We start from the raw sequence: 21,295 nt of genomic DNA, 5'->3' as shown, positions 1-21,295 counted from the left end.
TGCTGACGTGGCCCACTGAAATCTGCGTGTCACGCTACCACTGGTAGACCGCTGACAATCAAACAGGTTATTCACCAGTGTGGTTTAAGCAGTGAACAATAGTTTCCAGCGAATGGATGACCCACTATGGAGGATACATTTAATATCTTTGCATCCCTATTCAAAATCTCGCAAAAAAAACAAGACCGACATTAGCGACGATCGTATTGTTAGCAAGTCTGACCTGCACCGGCTGCTCAGAAATACTCCCATCGACTGCTTAGTTGCCAATTATTTAATTACCTGCCGTCACGGTATTTCCTGTAATAATGAATGTAATGCCTTCACCTCTCCTTATAGTTCTCCTTCACATAAAGATGTGAGAACGTTTAGCTGCGATTAGGTTGCTTCCCGGCATGTCTAGGTAGTGTTTTGTGTATTGACTTTACAACCGGTGGTTTCTTTGATGAAAAAAATGCCGGGATTGACAGGTTTCTCCACTTGCTCGGACATTGCGATATCACGGACGGCTATATTTCGATTTCCTTCAAACCCTGCATTTCATTTAACGTTTATTTTCTATTACATTTCCTTCTCTCGCCTCTAGGTTTAGGCGACAAACCGGCGTATAATTCGATTCGTCCAGTTTGAGGCATCATAACCACTTAGGTAGGCATAGAAAGGTTCTGCGCAGCACGGATGCAAATGACTTTGAGCCTACAAAATCATAATCAGTATTGCGATCAGAAAAAAATTACATCAAACGGTACCTTTTTTGCGTGTTTGCGGCCCCATAAAACACCAGGAGTAGAGCAAATCGAAGAATACGCACAAGGTCTTTGCTTGTGTGAAGAATTTTGAACATTTGAGCTACTTTTAGATAATTAACTTCATAATACTCACTGCATGTTGCGAAACTCGCATATTTATTTTATCTCGGAACTGCTACGTAGTACATTCACGTCCAAATGTTCCCTCCTGTGATTAGTACTTAAGTCTCTCATAACGGCTACATGACTGCGTGCATCCTGGCGATAAAGTACCATAGAAGCTAGATCAACTCCACGGGAAAGGAAATGTGCACAAGTTTGTCGATAATCACTGTAGTGTGTGTGTGAAATTAATAACTATTTCTTTCAATACTTTGAGGATTCAGTCGAGGTGCGAAGGTTACTGCTCTTTGGAGAAGTGTGCATTTACGTTACGGCCTTGTTGGTGGGGTCTTACACATTTTTTGCGTTGTACAATTCCAGCGACATTACAAGACATGCAGGTGCCAAGGAAAGGTGAAATGTCCATTGTGCGACAGCCTGGAAGACAGCAGGATATTAGCTGATCACATCAGGGAAAAGTGCCCCCGAAGGCTCATGAGCTGCGTCTTCTGTAACTTAGACGTCGATGCGTGTAATAAACTGGTAAGCATTGAAATTTCCATCTCGTGCAGTCAGCTCTTTATTGGGAGGCAGCCCGAAAGCATGCTTTTGGGCTTGTTTGCGTTATGCTTACAAAAAAATTAAAGGAGCAATCTATATCTACTTGGCACCTCGGGGAACGACTATAGGATAGACGAAATTATTTCTGATGAAATTAGTAAATGTTGCAACAGTGCTCGCCTGACTCGTCCTAACAAGCATAGTTGAATGGTACCCGAAAGAGTCTTGCTGTGCTGCCTGTTGGGATTTCTTTAAAGAACGCAGCATGGAATGCAATTCCCGGTGGTTTATCATACAGGCGTGTACTGTAAAGAGATGAATGGCCAAACAACATAACTAAACGTGTACTACTCGTATATGCTGAACAACCTAACGGGAGGATCACTAGCCAACGTTCTTTGGGCGTGTGACAGATATCGACAGTTCGTCATAAAGTTGATTGAACTGAATATTAGCTTCAACGTGCCGGCGCTACACAGGTGGTGATGCACGCCGTAGTTGAGCGCTCCAGGGTAATTAGGTTCGACCGCTCGAACATCTTTAACGTGTGCTGAAAAATTTAGCACACGGGAGTTTTTGCTTTTCGCCACCCCCACAAAAGCAGCCGCCGCAGCCTGTAGTCAAACCCGCGTCGTTGGGATTAGCAGAACGACGCCTGAACCACTGAGCCATCGCGGCGAGAAATCTAAATAAAATTGCCGATGTAGCAGCTTTGATGTGGTGGCCATAAACCACTATATTTCGGGCACTCGCGTTGTGGGGTGAAGAAAATAAATAGTACAAAATTGGTGTTGCGGTAAAAACGATAGCCAGCCTAAAAGTATACGCTTCGAAAGGGAAACAAATGAGGGAGGAGGGTGGGAGCATAATCATAAAAGGCGAAACAGCGCACGCCGGTGGATGAAAATCGCACCAAAGAATGAAGTACGTCGATGTCGTTTGTGTAGTACGAGCCACATTGAGACGTGGACGAACTGACGCGGGTAAAGAGGAGATTCCTGGCGGTGGTGAGCGTGCTGGTGGTGAGCGTGGTGAGGGCGGTCTGGTCAAATCGTGACTGGCGCCACCGCCAAGTGGAGCAGAACGTTTTCAGCAGCGAATGAAAATAATTTGATATATGAAATGGTTGGGGAGAAGGCACTTGCAGTTAGTGCACTCTCAAAGGCAGTAATCTTTCTTAATCAACGTAAATGGAAAAAAATTTGTTCTGTCCGTTTTCTTACGCATACGTCGGTTTGCCACTCGATTCAGCCACCACTCTGAAAGTAACAAGTATCAGCACCACCGTTCCAAGCTACTGAAACCTGTGGCATGGGTTGCAGATGGTAATCTTATGCAGCGCCCAAAAACGAAAAATAAAAAAATCAGGCGGGCTTGCACCAAGGTGCCATTACATAACCGGGAGAAGCCAAAAGTTCTGTAAGTATGAGCACGTTGGAATGGTTTTGACTAGAGCAAATACAAAAAACCTTTAAGAGGAAGAAAGGCTGGTTGCGCGCTTCTTCACGATATGTTGCGGGAGCAGTGAAGACACGCAAAAGTATTCAGTAAATGGACGTTTCATTCATCAAGACAAGAACGAGAGCGGAGGGAAAGAGCCTGATGGGTTGGAAGGGGAATGATGAGACCATTCAAGGATTTGCTGGTTGTGGAAGACTACTCTTTTGCCGACATTTGCAGCCAAGCAACCACCAACATGGGCATTTAAATACGAAATGCTCAATTTTCTCTTTCAAAAAAAGCGCGCTGTTGTTTTACACCATTATATTTGAACGCGGGTCTGCTTACTCGCAACGTAGGGCTATACCTGCTGGGCTATTTCCCCACGTTGCCAGCGGTGAATGAAACTCGTCTTTGCTGTGTTTTTTCGGGTCACACACGATCAGTTACGTGTAATTGGTCACCATTTTTGTGCATACACAACCCGTGCAGTTCTTTGACATTGCGTTTGGACTTCTCCGAGACGTTAGTGTATTTGTGGAACATTTATTTTAGGTTGGAAGTTAGGCAGACTGATGCTAGAAATGTTTTGCGTTGCATACCATTTCACCCTTTCGAAAATGTACTTCAACACCAGGTATAAATGATTGTAATGTGAACGCTATAATTAAATTGAGGCAACAAGAAAACCATACCGTGAATGACAGATTCATTTTGTTTATCGCAGAAACATGAAAGATGCTGTCGCCAGCGCCCAGGCACGTGCGAGCATTGCAAGACTGATTTCAAAACTTTCGCTGAGGTAAGCTCTGTGCTGAACAACAGTGTTATCATGAGTGGCTCAACAAGTAATGTATCTGTGCTTTGTCTTCGTTAATGTATCCATACAAACAAACACTGAATGATGTGTTAAAAATGTTAGTATTAGCGGGCGTTTATATAAGTAATGATGTCACAGCAGGATGGCGAGTTGGGGTAGTTGGTAAATTTTGCGTGTTGAAACCTTAAAGAAGCACAACACTAAAAACAGGCCCAAAACAAAACAACAGGCTGACCGCTTGCTCTCAACTACCCTTTAATGAGAAAGAACGAAGTACATATAACCTCCCAGTGACTTCAGACAGCATGAATTGTCCGTGACAGGGTTTAAATTGTAACCTTTTCGTTGCATTGCGGCTCGTGCCGGTACCACGGTTGTTGCAGGAAGATGGTCTGTAACAAAGATGATGTTTAAGCATGTGCACCAAATGACCAGGGGAAAGCCGAAACTTTCCAGACAAGCCCAAAAGGTGACAGTTGTTTCAGTCAGGCTTCTATTTCCTTACACGGGAAAGAGATTTCCTATATCAGTATCTAGTTAGTTGCACACAATGTGATATTTGCATTTTGTTTCGTTTTTCAGCTTTACCCTTTTGTTTCATTTTTATCTTATTTTTCGGGTTGCTGCCGTCTATAATTGACTCATGCATGGTCTTGTCACTGGGAGCGTAATCATGTTCGTTTTTTTTTTGGCATTAAACTTCAGATAAGGGTTTGCGCTTTTTGAAGGTTTCGGCATTCAAGGATACAACACGGGAAGGAGGGACCCGGCACCTGTCAGCGCATGTGGGAACGGTCTCGCTTGTATACTTATTTAGGGTTTGTGGCACTTGCCACGCGATGGTGGTTTTCTCGGTGGAGGGATTTTATCCGTCATCTTCCGTATTGCTGAAGCACTCATTTCGAACTGTTTGCCACAAGCAACAAACCTATCTGTCGTTTTCAGTTGACATTAGCCCTATTCTATTGGTGGTAGTGTCAGAAAACCTATTTTTATGGCTTTATTTTAGTGGCTAGTTCTTATTTCCAGATACGATTAGCGAGGACAACTAAATGGTGACCTGTGGTGCCCTCACTAATATTTCCTACAACTGCTGTGTGAGATTGCAGACGGAAAACGAAGCACGGGGGGTCATTCCATGCCAAAGGAGACCCGGCAATTTTTCAATCTTCCGGATAGGCATCAAAAATTTATTCTAGCAATTGTGAGTCGAGAAGTGATACTCGGTAAAATATTTCTGGCGAAACCATTTTTTTCGTCCTTACAGTGGCCTCCAAAGACCTGGAAAAAATGTAAAAAGTGATAATTTTGAATTTTTTTGCCAAGGAGCCAATACAGCTTACGATAGCATGTTTGAGCAGTTAAACAGATCTAATCAGAGGCTACGCTGCCGTAAAAAATAAACGCCGAGCTAAGCGATTTTCCACCCGAATCAACAGCGGGAATCTCAGAAAAATTGTCAAAGTTTGGCAATTTTTTTAGTCAACTTTTAATCAAATGACCACAGCGAAAATTTTTGTACTGGTTCTCTAGGACATCTACATTTATTTGAAACTTTTCCAATTACAAAGCCTCACGAAATTCGTTTGGTAATAAACGAATAATTTTGAATTTTTACAAAAACTGCCTCTAAAGGGGACCAAAAACGGCCGTGTGGGCAGCGGTGTACGGTGTTTACAAAATACTCAAAAGATAGCCCAATGTTATTTCTAAAGCATATAAAAAAATTGGAAAAGTATTTTTTTTATTGCGGAGAAAACATTTTTTTAAAATGAGTCCTCACAGGTGGCTCCGCGGCACCCGCCGGAAGTGCGAGCGCCGCCCTCCGCGACACCTTCCACTGTCGTCTGCTCTTGGCTGGCCGTGGCTGGTTCAGACCGGTTTAAACTACTGTCGTCTGCTTAACGTCGTCTGCTTAACATCCAGACGTCGTACAGGCGTCTGCGTCGTCTGTACAGTAGCAATTGATGGGGTCTCTTTTGCGCTGCGATGTAAACAGTAAAGTGACACTTCTCAGGTACCATGTCAGGTGGTAACAGCACGGACATTTCCGCTGCGACGGAAAGGTACGAACATTCAAAATACTTAGCCGAATTAGAGGATGCGCGATATCAGTCTTAGGTTTTGTGAACATAGTGTTAGGCTGCACGAGAATGTTGCACTTCCCGGGGCGTTCAAACTGCACGGTTTTATTGCGTGGAATTGGCGTGTTCTTTTGAGCGCTTCAATATTTGTCAATGCGAAAATACCAGAATGTTCTTCGTGTTACGTGTTTGAATTAAGCATGGTAACTCAGAGAAATCGATGTTTACGTACAGCCTGACAAATTCAGTGCAATCCCTCTCTGTCAAGGAGGATGATTAGCGACGCTGGGTGCAGTCCAAGGAGCGGACGTAACAAAACACGTAGCTTGAAATTTGCGCTTGAGCGTACTTGTCATTCAGCTAGCTACATTCAACTTGGAAGTAGCATTTCTATTCCAGCCGACAAACATGAGGCTCTTTGTTTCGCTCCTGCAGAAGACCATGTATCGAGAGCAGGCGATAATCCTGGAAATTTACAACTTCACTGCGAACTACGTAATTAAGAAAAGTAAATAAAACTCTGTCTATTGATAGAATCCGCTTAGCGACTCATTGCCTCATAATTTGTTTTGAGGTACCTTTGATTAAGTAGGAGTTACACGCGTTTTTCTAAGAATACCCCCTCCGTAGACGGTGATGCATTGGCAGCAGAGAGAGAGAGAAACACGTTTTATTTCTGACCAGGCTTGTGAACGGTTCAGCCCCGGAAGCAAAGCTCTGTGGGCCCGAGCCCTGTCGACCAGGGCGCACTGGGACGGGCGTCCGAGCGCGCGAGGGCAGACAGCCAGGTGTCGGGGGGGGGGTCAGGGAAGAAGAAGCAGGGCAGGGCAGCAGACGGGCATTACTCGCGTGTACTACTTCTATGTGAACAATTTATAACAAGTCAATAAACTCGGCGTAATGGCAGCGTCGTGTTAGAAGCTAGTTTCGAAATATTTTTTTGTGATATCTACATTTCATTAAGAGCTACGTAGCGATTTACATGGCTGTGGATCGAGTGCGTGCGATTTTCTGTCAACGTGACTTCCATTCGCTCACACTAAATGGGGAAACCGAGACATATACAGCGTCGCTAAAAACGTGAAGCGCCACTATGTAGCTGTAGCCAAATACATTTTGAACATGAGTTCTATGAGCAATGAGCAAATACTTTGCTATATTATATCGTACAAAATAGTTTTACTCTCACAGCTCCAAGGTTTATGAAACAACCGCTTGACTCATTGTTGCAGTGTCGTCAATCGTCCACCCGATTGTTCATTCGGTCCTGGGAGCTGCCATCGTAGATACTACGCACGAAGTGCCTGGATCAAGCAGTTCACTGACCTGCCGCCTGACCAGCAAGATGTAATTTCTGATAGGGCCAGAAGGCCGAAGATGGCCATCACCAACATATGTGCGCACCATTATTATGTGTACTTTTCTAAGTACACTACGCACACAGCCTCGAAATTGTGCACGGATCCACTTGGAAACCACGGACGCCCTTGTCGCGGAACAACGGTTATTACCAACACGCTGGCGCAAAGCTTGAAGTCCTTGAACTTGGTGTCTGGGGATAGGCTCTGTCCCAAGTGTTACATCCAGTGTACCAAAATGAAAAACATGGCTGCACTTCAGTCTGAAGAAACAACACAAATCGTATGCGCTGAAGTTTCTGACACGTTCCCCAGTCCAGCGTCGGATACTTCAAGAAGGAAGCGTCCTGCGAGCCAACCTCCCATTGTTGCGCCTGAATCAAGAAAACTGCTAAACTCTACGGTCGATGCAAGCGTCAACACTGAAATTAGTGTGCCTCTAATAAAAGCACTAGGTGATGACGGAAGACTGGCAGAAGATTACAAGATCCTGCTGTCCAGCCTTCGAAGTAAATACCGCAATGCATGTTCCAGGCAGCAAAAGCTCGGAATCCTTGCTTTGTGCCCACAGTCTTGGACGATCCCTCAAGTCTGCCAGTACTTTAATTGCGGGAAAAAGCTGGTGCGATCCGCGAGGCGCCTCCGTGAATCGAAAGGCCCTCTAGAAAATCCCAGTCCAAGAAGAAATCGTCCCCTGAAGGCCATTGTGAAAACTTCGATAACGAATTTTTACCAAGATGATCGCATATCGTACTGCCTTCCCGGAAAAAAAGACGTCGTGAGAGGAAACCAAAAGCGCCTGCTTTTGTTGAACCTAAAAGAAGCTTTCGTTCAGTGGAAGCAAGAAAACCCGATTCTGCAAGCGTCGTTTTCCACCTTTGCATCTCTTCGACCTCCTTGGTGCGTACTTGCTGGATCGGCTGGTACACATTCTGTTTGCGTGTGTGAGTACCACCAGAACATAAAGCTGATGCTACATGCATTGAGCATACAGGAGACAGCTTCTGCACTCATGGCTATGACGGTCTGCAGTCTGGAAAATCAAGACTGCATGCTCAACGCCTGCTCCCGATGTCCCGGCCTTGAGCCGCTCAAGAATTTCCTTCGAAACCACGCCCCCGAATGTGATGAAATTAGGTACAAGCAGTGGGTGCGCGCTGACAAGTGTCTCTTAATGACAGTAGTTTCAACTCCATCGGAGTTAATGGATGAGCTCGTTGAAAGGCTGGAAAAACTTAAAAGGCACCATTACGTTAGCAAATCGCAGTCCAATTATCTTCGAAGTTTGAAAGCCACCCTTGCCCCAACTGAGGCAATCGTCTTAATGGATTTCGCGGAAAATTATAACTTCATTGTGCAGGACGCCTCACAGTCTTACCATTGGAACACCTCCCAAGCTACGATTCACCCCATTGTCGTCTACGTTAGAAGTGACGATCACGAACCTGGTTCAACCTCTTGCTCTTGTGTTTCCTACGTTGTCATATCTGACGCCCTGAAGCACGACAACGCAGCGGTTCATGCATTTCAACGGCATTTCCTGCACGAACTCAGGCTAAAAAAAGAAAACTTAATAAGAATACATTATTTCACGGATGGGGCGGCATCGCAGTATAAAAATCGGAAGAACTTTGTTAATCTCTCCTTTCACAAACAAGACTTCGGACTGGAAGCAACGTGGAATTTCTTTGCGACTTCTCACGGCAAGAGTCCTTGTGATGGCTTAGGGGGCACGCTGAAAAGGCTGGCTAGCAGAGCCAGCCTTCAGAGACCGCTCGACAACCAAATATTGACGCCAAAAGACCTGTATGATTGGGCAAGCCAATCAATTAAAATGGTCAACGTACTTTGGGTCCCCGACAGTGCTGTCACAGAGGAAAGACAAAGCCTTAGCAGCCGCTACGAAACAGCTAGATCTATTCCAAAGACGCGCCAGTACCATCATTTAGCACCGAAAGGACAAGGATGCGTCTCAGCGAAAATCACGTCGAGTTCTACCGCCGAACAAGTGTACTCAGTGCAACACTGAAACCGCCCAACTGCGCTTCAACAATGGTGTGAAGTGACAAGCACTCCTGCATTAAAACATGGGCACTGAACACGGTTGAAATTGCCTCTTTCGTTAAAATCGTTCAGTACGACGTGTCGGCATAGGTTGATAAAAGAACAAAAAGCTGCATAAAAGTGTTTTTTCCCCTTATGACCCGAGAACACTTCCTTTATGAATAATGCCGGTCATCGTTCTGTACGTATTAGCAAAGGATTGCAAATGTCGCTACGCAGGAGCGTGCCGCAGAGCCACCTGTGAGGGCTCATTTTGAAAAATTGTTTTCTCCGCAATAAGAAAAAGTACTTTTCCAAATTTTTTATATGCTTTAGAAATAACATTGGGCCATCTTTTGAGTATTTTGTAAACACCGTACACCGCTGCCCACACGGCCGTTTTTGGTCCCCTTTAGAGGCAGTTTTTGTAAAAATCCAAAATTATTCGTTTATTACCAAACGAATTCCGTGAGGCTTTGTAATTGGAAAAGTTTCAAATAAATGTAGATGTCCTAGAGAACCATTACAAAAATTTTCGCTGTGGTCATTTGATTAAAAGTTGACTAAAAAAATTGCTAAACTTTGACAATTTTTCTGAGATTCCCGCTGTTGATTCGGGTGGAAAATCGCTTAGCTCGGCGTTTATTTTTTACAGCAGCGTAGCCTCTGATTAGATCTGTTTAACTGCTCAAACATGCTATCGTAAGCTGTATTGGCTCCTTGGCAAAAAAATTCAAAATTATCACTTTTTACATTTTTTCCAGGTATTTGGAGGCCACTGTAACGACGAAAAAAATTGTTTCGCCAGAAATATTTTACCGAGTATCACTTCTCGACTCAAAATTGCTAAAATAAATTTTTGAAGCCTATCCGGAAGATTGAAAAATTGCCGGGTCTCCTTTGGCATGGAATGACCCCGGGACGTTTTCGAGCCTGAGCGCCAGCGACATTGTGTTTTGCAGAACAGACGAGTTCACTAGGAGCGATGTCGTTCAGTGGTCATTCTTCTCGTTTTTGTTTCAGCTCGAGGATCAGCACATACCAATATGTCCAAGGGCCCCTGTGCACTGCTCCTTCAAGACACTTGGCTGTACCTTCTACGTGAGTCATCACAATATGGCCTACTATTTCCCTTGTAAACCGTAGAAGATAAAAATATTTTTGTCTGGGAATAAAAAAAAATGAATGAAACTTGAACATATACTTCCTAGCCATTTTAAAGCAATCGGAAATTGGGTAACTTACAAGCAAACAAGGTGACTGGCGAAAGAAAATATATATCAACTATCCATGTACACTCTGATATGTGAAAGAAAACAAGTACTCATTACTTATTGCGAACGGATCGTACGCCACGGAGGGTCAATACTTATGTTAGGATTTACACGTGCAATCAACTTTTTGAAGCATTGCAATTGCAATATTCATTTTGTTTCGATGCGTACTTTTTTAAGCTACCAATACAACAAAAAACGGAAGACTGCATAAAAGCGTCACCATTTAGCCATTTTTGCCGGCTTTTTTTACAGTTCGAACCTTAATATAACCAACAATGGGAAGTATAAAACAGGACTAGCTAGAAAACTCTAGCATTGGCTGCTGCAGTATACCCTCATGGCGCGTTAAAAAATTTGGCATGGCGTTCACATCCCGCTACTCACAACGTGTAACAGTAATGACTGTACATCTCCCCCCCCCCCCCCCCCCCCCCGTGGTAGTTTCCCCCCGTCCGTTCATCCGCCCGGATCAATCAGAGCAAGAAATAATGCTGAACCGCGCCGCGGTGGCTCAGTGGCTAAGGCCTTGCGCTGCTGAGCACGAGGACGTGGGTTCGATTCCCGGCCGCGGCGGCCGCTGTTTTGATGGAGGCGAAAAGCAAAAACGCCCGTTTGTACGAGATTTCAAGCGCACGTTAAAGATCCCAGGGTGGTCGAAATTAATCCGGAGCCCTCCACTACGGCGCGCCTCATCGCCTGCGTTGCGTCGGCGCGTTCAAATAAATCAAAGAAATAATGCTGACGTCATGATTTTAAAGTCTCTTCTCATGTTTTTCCTCTGAGAATAATCTTGGTCTCAATAATCAGCTGTCATAAAATCACATTGTTCGGACCTGCGTTAACGCCTCTCCGTACGTATTCTCGTAAGAACTTAACACACGACGTCAGAGCCCATTATTCCGGCTTGTAACATCGCTTGTTGGATTTTTGTTAACAAGAAATCCCCGCGACTGAAAACTGCTTAGGGGCACGGAATAAGCGCCTCCCTGCTTGACTTCATCGCTTTGCGTAAAAGAACTTTGTTATGGCATCCCAATTCAACATACGATGTAATCTTCCATCTTTTGTCATGCATTTTCGCTGTTGTCCGTTATTAGCCGCTGGCTGTTCCCTTTGTTAGAAAGATTGTTCAATACAAGGAGTGAAATTCAAGAAATTCTATGCAAGGAATGGGGCGGTGCCAGCATTCTTTGTTCTGGAGAGGTGTCCGAAACTTTAACTTAAATGACGCCTTGAGCTAGTGCATGCGATTTTACAAATGTGTCTATAATAAAAAGTGACCCACATGAAATATCTGGTTCGGACAAGCATCAAACTTCCACCGTGCGTTAAGAAACAGTAGTGAGAAGCGAGCCCTACTGAAGCCAACGACAATTGCAAGAATCCTTAAGCCGACTTCACGAACACGCGCTCCGCAGCGCCTACCTTGGTCGCACTCAGCGCGAAGAGAAGTTCCCACACACAGCCTCTCCGTTCTTGCGGCAAACTGGCTAGCCACATAAGAGGGTCACCATAGCAAAAGCGCGCGCGCTCATCTCTTTCTATAAGCTGTTCTCTTTCTGTCACGGGTTCGAAGTGCAAATACCAGTCACCTCGTTATATTAGTACGCGTGCATGCGAACTAAGCAACGACTAGTGCACAGCTTTTCCACGGCCGTGGTTTCGCCCAGCTACGCATTTACGTTAGTAACGGCGTGAGGTATTTTGGTTTTTTTTAGCAGTTGGCCCTGAGATGAAACATTCTGGCTATTTCAGTTCTTTCATTTTTAGACCATTTCTAAAATGCGTATGAAACATTCTGTGAAGGTACTAGATCCTATTGGGGTTGTAACAACAGCATTTGGTTCATATGTAGAGTTTATTGAGAATATCAGAACCGTGTTTCTATCAGAATATAAAAATCGTGAATGGCGCAAGCGTCATTCTTTCTTAAAAGGGAGAATTTAAGAATTCAAGCTGCCTTTTCAGAATCTGTTAGAGCGTGGCCGCCAGTTTTATAGCAAATTATCGTGGCATTAAACAACAAAAAAAAACCACAACACTCACGTCGATGCACTTTTCAATTAAAATCTAGGCTCCATCTCTGTGTTGGTTTCTGTGGGGTGTGTGAGAAACTTGGGCTTACCAAGCAACAAATGTTCGTGTCATCTGGTAATGAAAATGAGAGACCTTCCGAAATATTCTGCTGCACCACGCCGTGCTCGTTCCTTTGTAGCGGCTTAATGTGATGCCGAATGTCAGATTACGTTCGACTTATAGTCTGTAGTTTAAAATTAAAACTTTCTATGCTTCAGTTACGCGGATATAGTTACGCCAAAATGCACTGCAGGGAAATGACCTTTACACAGTAGGTTCCCAAAAAGGCGCATGAAGTTGATGATGGTGGTGCAAAAAAACCAATCAACAAAGAAAATTTTCTCTTTCTTTGGAATCGAACCTGACAATTTCGCGTTTTCAAGTCGCATATGCCTATCTAATCGCGCTATTCGACTGCGGTACTAAGGGTAACATTTTACGCGTCACTGATGGCAACATAGCAGCGCAAAAGTGCACTACAGGTAAGCTATGTTTACACAATGAGTTGACAGAAAAAGGAAATTCTTCTTGCCAAACGCGCAGACAATGTGAGGTCTTTACGGCATAGCTCCGGAAGGCACATTCGCATTCTAAAACGTTGATAATGTTAAAGAACGTTCAACAGTCGCATTCGGATCGGTCAGAGTTTCTTTTTGATTGGTTCTGTTGGACTTTGGCAATTTGGAGTTAAAACTTAACGAGCCTCTATTTTGGAATTTCCTTGACTCAGATTGTCAGGAAACAGCTTCGGTTTTACCAACTTTCTCTTAAAAACGAGCCCTGGATTTCTTCTCAAGTTCTGTTTTGATGCGACCTGAAAGGTGTATTTTGAATTCGGGGTTGTTTTCGCACCATAAAAATGTATGCCTTCTCAGCAAGTAATAATTTATCCCTAATTCTACCTTGTACAGGGAGCCCGTCGAGCGGTGACAGCTCATGAGGCGAGTGGAGAGCACACTCATTTACTGGTTCGAGAAGTATGTCTCGTAAAGGACGAAAACAAGGTGAGAATCTAAATGTTTGCCCAAACTTTTGCTATAGATCATGAAAGTTAAATGCGAGGTTAGCGTACCATGAAAATGGTTTACGCGGTAGCATCTACGACACGCACAGCGCTTTTTCGTTAGTAAGCGTGTCAAATTTTGTGGGCAGGTACGAACGACACAAACACTTGCCGATAAAGCTGCACATTCCACATGCTTGGCGAGTAAACGTCGGTTACACCAATTTCAAACACGTATTACGATGCTCAATACAACTTTGCGTTTGTGCATAATTTTAATAAATTGTTATTGCTATTCAAATCTTTGAAGTATACAAGAAAAGGTGAGAAAAGCTACCTGCCTGCGAGGGCCTTGTGCGAGGCAAGGTATCAGTGTATAAAGGGCATGGAACAATCAGAAAATTTGCCCTGGTTGTTGTGGTCAGTACATACATACTCAAAGAACAGCAACACAGAATACGCCAAATATTACAGATCCAGAAAAAGAAAGTAATTTAGCAGTGTGAGGACAGGTGTGTTTAACTTGGAGGGCGTGTTACCCGTACAGGACAATCGCGTAGAAGTCACACAATTGATACTTCTCAAAAATAAAAAAAGGAAAATGTTTTATTGCCTTACGGGAAGAAGCACACGCTCAAAAGGCAACTGAAATAAACTAAAGTAAACGCGCAACGCGAAAGCTCACCCAAAATTGAGTTCAAACTAGGCACATTAACTTTTTTCCTCTTACGGCTTTCGCTACGTGGCGTCAACTTCGGCGTTCCCAGATTTTTGCGCGGTGGTAGCCGCGCTTTCTGGCCCTGACGGCGTATCGTGCATACGGCGAGACTCGAGCCGTTGATAGGCTGGAGCTTCGGAGGCAGCAGATTAAAACGGCCAAGTAGCGCGCCCACGGCTTCAGCCTAGGCCTCATCCAGGAACAGCGGCCCCCATAAAAGGCTCTGTGAACGGCAGAGGCGGGTCCTCCTAGACAACTCCGCAAACTGCACCTGCCCAGTTTTAAGCACGTCCTTGGGAGGCGGGGCGGGAACCACCTCCTACAGGTTGTCTTTCGGCTCTCTCACCGATGCTTCGGCGCTAGCTGAGCCTCGCCATCTCTCACTCTTGACCGCCACGCATCGCGTCCTGTTGATGCTGCGTACTTTCCCTTCCTCCTCTATCCGCGAGTTTGTCGATGTCGTCTGCTAATTTCTCTTTCCTAACAAGATGCACGTTTTCCAAGAATGCGCATTCGGTTCTATCTTGTCCCTGGTGAGCCCTAATTTAGTGGTATGCAACTGAGGATATAAAAATTCTGGCATAGCCACACTGTTCTCGGCATTTTTTATTCAGTATCGTTTGCAAACCTCTTTGGAACCAAATCTTTGCGGTCGCGTCGGTGTTGTCAACGGTTATGAAAACTGAGAGGTGGAAAATCAATTACTAATTCTCAAGGTAGTCAGAACTGCTGCCAGCATAGAGGAGGTGGGATTGTGGCCACTCATCTAACGTAGACACATAGGGTTACGGTATACAGCAGCGGTATTATCGCACACATTATGGTTTAATTGTTGCACTTATGATAAGCCTTGTTTGGGTGTTCCTCACTACTAAAATTATTTATTTATTTATTTATTTGTTTATTTATTCCAACATCTTAAGACATACATTGTTTAGTATGGGAGGGATGAAGGCAACAAGCGGCCAGACTTAGGCTGGGTACGCAGTTTAGGCAACAGTTCACTTGGATTCAGCTGAATAAATTTAAAGTTTACCTTCTAGTCGATGCTTATTCCTGCCCTGAATGCAAAAAAAATGGAGCTCTTTTCAAACATAAATCAGACGCTATCATACGATGCCCAATATTTAGCAGCAATATAATGATTCTGTGCTGCGTAACGATATCACCATTCAGGTACACTACTCTAGAGAAAAGGCGACACTTGCTCCCTATTCCTACAACCACGAACATCATTTTAGTTGCGCCCTGCTCTCTCTCCGTGCACAAGTCTGGCGATGTTGATTCCAAGCAACTCAACGTCAATTAGGATTTATATCAAAGAAATTACAAGTAAAGTCAGGACATTTAATGATGACGGAAGTTTGCTTAGGTACGGTCGATGGATTCAGCAGTAGATAAAGACACGCTTTCCCCGAAAAAAAAATTGAGGCGCAGATAAGCCTGCAATTTTGACCTACAACCTTCGGCTATGAAAGAAAGTCGGGGCCCCGTAAACACCACTTTTGCTTTGAGGATAACGTTACATAAGTACATGAACAAGTCACTCAAGGTAATTCTCTAGTGCTGAGAACCATATAACCTGGTGGAATCGTGTAAAGGAAACTTGGCGTGTATAGTTGTTACCTGTATCGTTTGGAAATGAAATTCCCAAGTCCATCGTGTACACGTATTCGTTGAGCGTTGTGCAGGCGCTGTCATCAAGAAAGCATTCTAAAACTATCTGATAAATATTTTAATGGTTATAACGATGGCATACGCGAGAAAGCTTGAAATAAATAATTTCTGGGTTCCGAACAATGAGGAATCGCTGGAAATGAGGCCGCCGATCAAATGACTGCTGCCGCTGCCGTCACGAATGCAGTCGACATAACAAAAGTACCTTACACTGACCTCATGACGCACATCAAAAAACAGCTTCATAACACATGGCAATCACAATGGAGTGAGCAGACAGACAATAAACTAAACGTAATATAACCACAAGGACTGTATGCATCTGACTCACACAACAAACGCACTGAAGTCGCCCTGTTAGGCTACGGATAGGCAACACACGTGTAACACACTTCCACCTGCTGACTGGATCTTCGAGGCCCATTTGTAGCAGGCGTGGGTAGGGCCTGTCTGTTGTTCACATCCTAGTCACATGCAAAGCACTTGAAACAACTTGACACACATTCCACTGCACCCATCGCACTTTTTAGCCCACGAAGCAATGTTTTTTGTCCAACGTGTTTTAGTTCTTAGGAAAGATAAAATGTATACAGCTCTTGTCTGATCACGCATAATCATCTGGGCCCTATACACCACAGAGAAAACATGCGCTGTTAAAAAACAAGATGAGGCGTGGACGGGGCAAGCGCTTGTCCCGTCCACGCCTTGTCTTGTGTTTTTTTTACAGCGCTTGTTTTCTGTGTGACTGTGAACCAACATGCCCAAACCTTTTCCCTCCAATACACCAGTCCTCTTCATTGTATTTTGTTTCGTGTATTTTACTTGTACTCACTGGTTTTAGTATTTACTATTACGTCACTCACTAAATAACTCGTTCTTGTACGCTCTTTTCCCTTGTTTGCTTTGCACCAGTAACCGTCATCCATAATCAACATCATTAAATATTTGGTTCTTTACCTGCCGAAGTTACACCCCGCCATTAAACGCGCCGTAGGGGAAGCTTCTGGGTTGATTAGGGCCACCTGGCGATCTTCACGTGTGTCGAGGTCTCGACACTGTTGTTCTTGCTTTTTCCCTCCGTGTTAAAATGGGCCGCCGTGGGTGGGAATCGAAGCGGCGTCATTGGGTTCAGGAGCACAACGTTTCAGAGACTGAACCACCGTGGCGGTTGCCTCATTGTAAATTCTGAGTGCGTTCAGTGTAAATAGTTGCACTTTATATTACCAGTATCCAGCCCCCTTAGGCATCTTCAGAGACATTTCTTGCTTGCATTAATGTAGACATCGGTTTTTTAAGCAGTGTCTAAAGGTTTTTCTTACCGAGTTTATTAGAATTACCCTGTGCTAAAAAAAATTCAGCCGCATGCTGGTCTCAAGTATATTTTTTCTTAAAGGAGTAATGTTTGCAGGCATACGTTATCATTTTTACATTTACTGCTCCAAAACTACCGGTGATTGCGTAGCCATTCGTATGAAGACCGCTATCTGACCTTACAGTTCTCTTTCCCGGATGTTTTGCTGGTTGCTGGTTGTTTCCAGTTGCTGGTGTTTTTCTAGGCTGGTGTTTTTCTGGGCTCCTGCTACCTGGCTCCTGCCAGGTAGCAGGAGCCCGGTCTTTAGAACTTGCGGATTTGCAATCCGCTCTTTGCGCCCGCTTTACCCGTCGAATATAAATAAAGGCGAATAAAAAACAGAGCTTATCACATAAACGAAGCTATTTTATAACAGGTATTAACTCTGTACGGTTGCAATAACACGGGAAACCGTAAATTGTAAAATTAGAATAGGTAGTTATTTAGGCTCATGTTAGTAACGACAATATAATATTATGTAATATTTAGTGACAAAAAAGGTTACCACAAAGTCCCTTTGAAGAGGGATGTCTGTTCATTAAAAAGTAGTATCGGTTGCAAAAATGGATAGAATTACCTTTTTGCTATCTTGCAGTGATTTAATAGTCGGGATGAGTTGCGTGCTTTGCGCTGAGAATGTCAAACACATAAGGCTGAAGTTGCTTTGAATGTGTTATCTATCGCTATAAAAAATGGAAGTAAGGAAATTATCAGAAAATATAGCACGCATTGCTGCAAAATGGATGCGTAGGATGTAGCGCATTTGAAAACTGCTCGCTAAAGCACATTCTAAGCATTTTTGTAACACAACGTAATTTTCAGTTTTTTTTGTTTCAGAGGCTTCAAGAGAGCTTGCAGAAAAAAGAAAAACAGTACGAAGACCGTTTAAAAGCGGTGATGGACAATGTGGTAACTGCCTATCTTCTCTGTGTGGCGGGGGCAAGCACTGCTGGTATAAATTGTTACCATGCGTCATGTTGCATGCTTGTACTTTTTAGGCTAGAATTGAAGGACAGATGGAACGTTTGAAGCAGCAGAATATTCAGATGAACGAAAAACTTAAGGCGCAGGAGCAGCAGCTGAAGGTGGGTATTCTCCATGTCCTGTTGTGGCATTACCCTTTTAGCGTCTGTTGGAAATTTCTGTTCATGCCACGCGAATACCACGTGCCAACACTAAGCAAAGCATGAGTCTAAATCGTATTTAGGTTGACCTCGTAGTTTTATACGACAAACGGTTCGGTGGAATGAGACTCAAATACTAATATTGTATTCCGGCACGAGACGACAGAAAAATCCGTAGTTCCAGAAGGGCGTAATTTAGGCCAGAAGACAGTTATGACATTACGGAACGCAAATCATTCTGGCCCATTAACATGACTTTTAGCGAGCGAAGTATCTCAATCAGTTCTCGAAGGGGGGGGGGAGGTGTGGGGGCGGGAGGGCAGAACAGGCTTTGAGCAACCCTGGCGACATCTATGGGCTTGGGCTTTTTCATTATCAGTATTACTTTTTTAAGGTCCACTGAACGGGAATGTTCTTAAGCGGGATTTGAAGGCCTATCATGCGGCAGCTGACGTCCTAACACGTTCTCACACTTCAACCATTGTTTTAGTTATGTTTTCCCATTGAATTCTCGTAGGACTGTCTGATGTCCTCACTGCAAAAAAGTTTTCTAGGCAATGTCTATGGTATCTTAGGGGAACTATAGTTCCCCTAAGATACTCGAGTGCAATCCCGGAAGTTTTTTATCTGTGTTTTGTAGGCCCAGGGTAACAAGCATGCCGAAGACAACAATGCGGTCAGAAAATTCATGGCGGTAAGCAACGCATTAACTAGTCCTATTCTATGCAAAAAAGTGTGCATAGTGATCAATGCTTGATTATATCTGTACTGCTTTTTTTCCGCAGAGCACACAGGAAGCCGTTGGCTTCTTAAAACGTGAGCTGTACCTGGGCCCGGTATGTGGTAGTAACAAACTCTGAACTACACACACCTCCAAAAAGAGTACAGAATATTTTGTTCTCTGCGGGAACTCATAAGACTTTTACTTATCTCTTTTAGGATGCCCCACCTTTTATACAACTGAACAGAGTTATTGCGAAGCGCACTTTTCCTGTTTTCTTTTATGGTTTTTGCCGTATCTTCTTAAAACGCAGATTGAATGCACTGATGTGCTGTACTCGCAAGAAGCAATAAACCTTTTACAAATCTTCCTAATGATTACGTCAACAATGTTCCTGGAATTTGTGCAACAGCTTTTTTTAAATGCACGAAAATGCGTATCCAACCTTTGTTCTTAAGTTTCTCATTTGGGATGTCTTTCTTGTATGCATTCTGAATGGGAGCCAACCAATGCACTTCCTAAGCTTCTCATTTGTGGTCAAACTGTGCATCTCCGTTGTTTTCAGCCTTGAAATATCGTTTTATATCTTCAGTGTCCCGACGCTGTAGCAATTTTTCTTGAGATTTCCCGGACAGCATTGCGATGAAGGCAAGATACAATGAGAGAAAACTCGGATTACTTATAGGTATTGTACTTTCATGGGTGGTAGGCACCGCCCCAGGCACCAAATATTCTCATTGCGATTTCAAATATTTGTCTGCGTATATCCGGTCGCCTCAAGCGAGACCAAAATCCAGGACATTGAACTAAATCCAGGCGCAAGAAGACTCATTTACACGAAAAAAAAACTTTACAAATCTGATTTGTGGTCCTATTTGTTTCATTTGGAACTGCCCATTGCGGCATGCGAAACGACATTATTAGTTACGGCGGCAGCAAGTGCGCCACCGACACATCGCAAAGACGAACGTAAAAGTTCAATTGCAAAATTTCACCGAGTTGACGTTTAGTAGCCAGAATTAATATGGCCAGGATGGCCACTTCGTTACCATAAAATAAAATTTAACACTGAAATTTTCTCTCGACGGTTTCTTTCTGGTCGGTAATATTCTCATTGCGCTAGAAACTACGTCACCTGTGTGTTTTATCTCTCATTTTCACCCCAGCAACAGTCGGTGTTTGAGCACGTTTGGAAACTTTATCCTTACTCGGACCTCAAGAGATCAGCCATCATGCCCAACAACGGCTTGCTATCATCAGGCGTACTGTCTGTTAACAAGCCGGGATACAGCATTGAGCTGGTGGCGGCCATGAGCCGGGCCGGGGGCGCCCTTCCAAGTTCCCCTCACCTCGCACTGAAGATCAGAATACACAAAGGCGATTACGATGATCTCCTTCCTTGGCCTTTTGCAAACAAGGTAAGCTACAAGTTTTTGCAAGAAGGGACGAGCGTATAGACTGTATTCTCTCGAATGCTACTATAATTTGAGCGATAAAAATGTTTGTTAAAGCCACACGTTTCCTGAGCGGCATTTAGTAAGAACGTTCACTTAATAAAAGTCCTCTGTAAGGCGTAGTTCAACGCGCCGGTGGTGCCTTCAATATTTTTTATAGGATAAAAGAATTTTATATATACGTTTTTTTTTTCAGATTCGTGTGGTTCTCGTAAACCAACACGAAGAAGCTGAAAGTCGCAGATTTGAGCTTGACCCGTCCGATGCTGCCCACGCTGCAGCCTGCCTGCAGAAACCGGCGCAAGATAAGCTGAATCCGATGTTCGGCTACTCGCAACTCATCCCCATTCCACTGCTGGAAAATGAAAGAAAAGGTTTCTTGTACCGAAACTGCGTCGTCCTCAAGATCAGTGTGCTGGCACTCGACTGAAACCTCCCTGCCTTGACACCACCGGATAAAGAAGCGTTCACAATAAGGGGACTCGTACACCTTTGAGAGCAGATGAGAAGGTGCATTGATAACCGGAGCTCTCTCGTTTGAACAGTTATTTCTTCCGCAGTGTTCTCTAGTGAACGTTTTCAACTAATCTGTAAGGCGTGGTCATTGTACAAAGAAAAAAATCTTGTTATAATTTGTAAAATGTTTGAGCTCTTGCCGCAATTAAGAGATTATGAGAATAAATCAGGCTAGAGGCCATGACACTAAATAAATAGTTTTTAAGTTCTACCCTACTGAA

General features: G+C 43.9%; 1 protein-coding gene across 6 annotated transcripts in view; it reads left to right on the top strand.

Moving 5' to 3' along the window:
- LOC144141025 (TNF receptor-associated factor 5-like) overlaps positions 1–21,295 on the top strand; it is a 148,627-nt gene extending 127,332 nt beyond the window's left edge. For 4 of the 6 annotated variants that reach the window (XM_077672512.1, XM_077672507.1, XM_077672508.1 and 1 more), the window contains 10 exons: positions 1,233–1,394; positions 3,580–3,654; positions 10,181–10,258; positions 13,422–13,514; positions 18,097–18,168; positions 18,258–18,344; positions 19,024–19,077; positions 19,169–19,219; positions 20,271–20,522; positions 20,755–21,295. In XM_077672512.1, coding sequence (XP_077528638.1) covers positions 1,233–1,394; positions 3,580–3,654; positions 10,181–10,258; positions 13,422–13,514; positions 18,097–18,168; positions 18,258–18,344; positions 19,024–19,077; positions 19,169–19,219; positions 20,271–20,522; positions 20,755–20,988 — 1,158 coding nt within the window. In that variant the 3' untranslated portion in view covers positions 20,989–21,295. The remainder of the gene's footprint in view (positions 1–1,232; positions 1,395–3,579; positions 3,655–10,180; positions 10,259–13,421; positions 13,515–18,096; positions 18,169–18,257; positions 18,345–19,023; positions 19,078–19,168; positions 19,220–20,270; positions 20,523–20,754) is intronic. The other 2 variants (XM_077672510.1, XM_077672511.1) reach the window with 1 other exon arrangement.

Source organism: Haemaphysalis longicornis, unplaced genomic scaffold (assembly GCF_048455015.1).
Source record: "Haemaphysalis longicornis isolate Haplotype H1 unplaced genomic scaffold, Haemaphysalis longicornis Haplotype H1 scaffold_6, whole genome shotgun sequence".
NCBI classification, from domain to species: Eukaryota; Metazoa; Arthropoda; class Arachnida; order Ixodida; family Ixodidae; genus Haemaphysalis; species Haemaphysalis longicornis.
The sequence above is the reverse complement of the archived record's forward strand: the minus strand, read 5'-3'. Positions and strand labels throughout refer to the sequence as shown.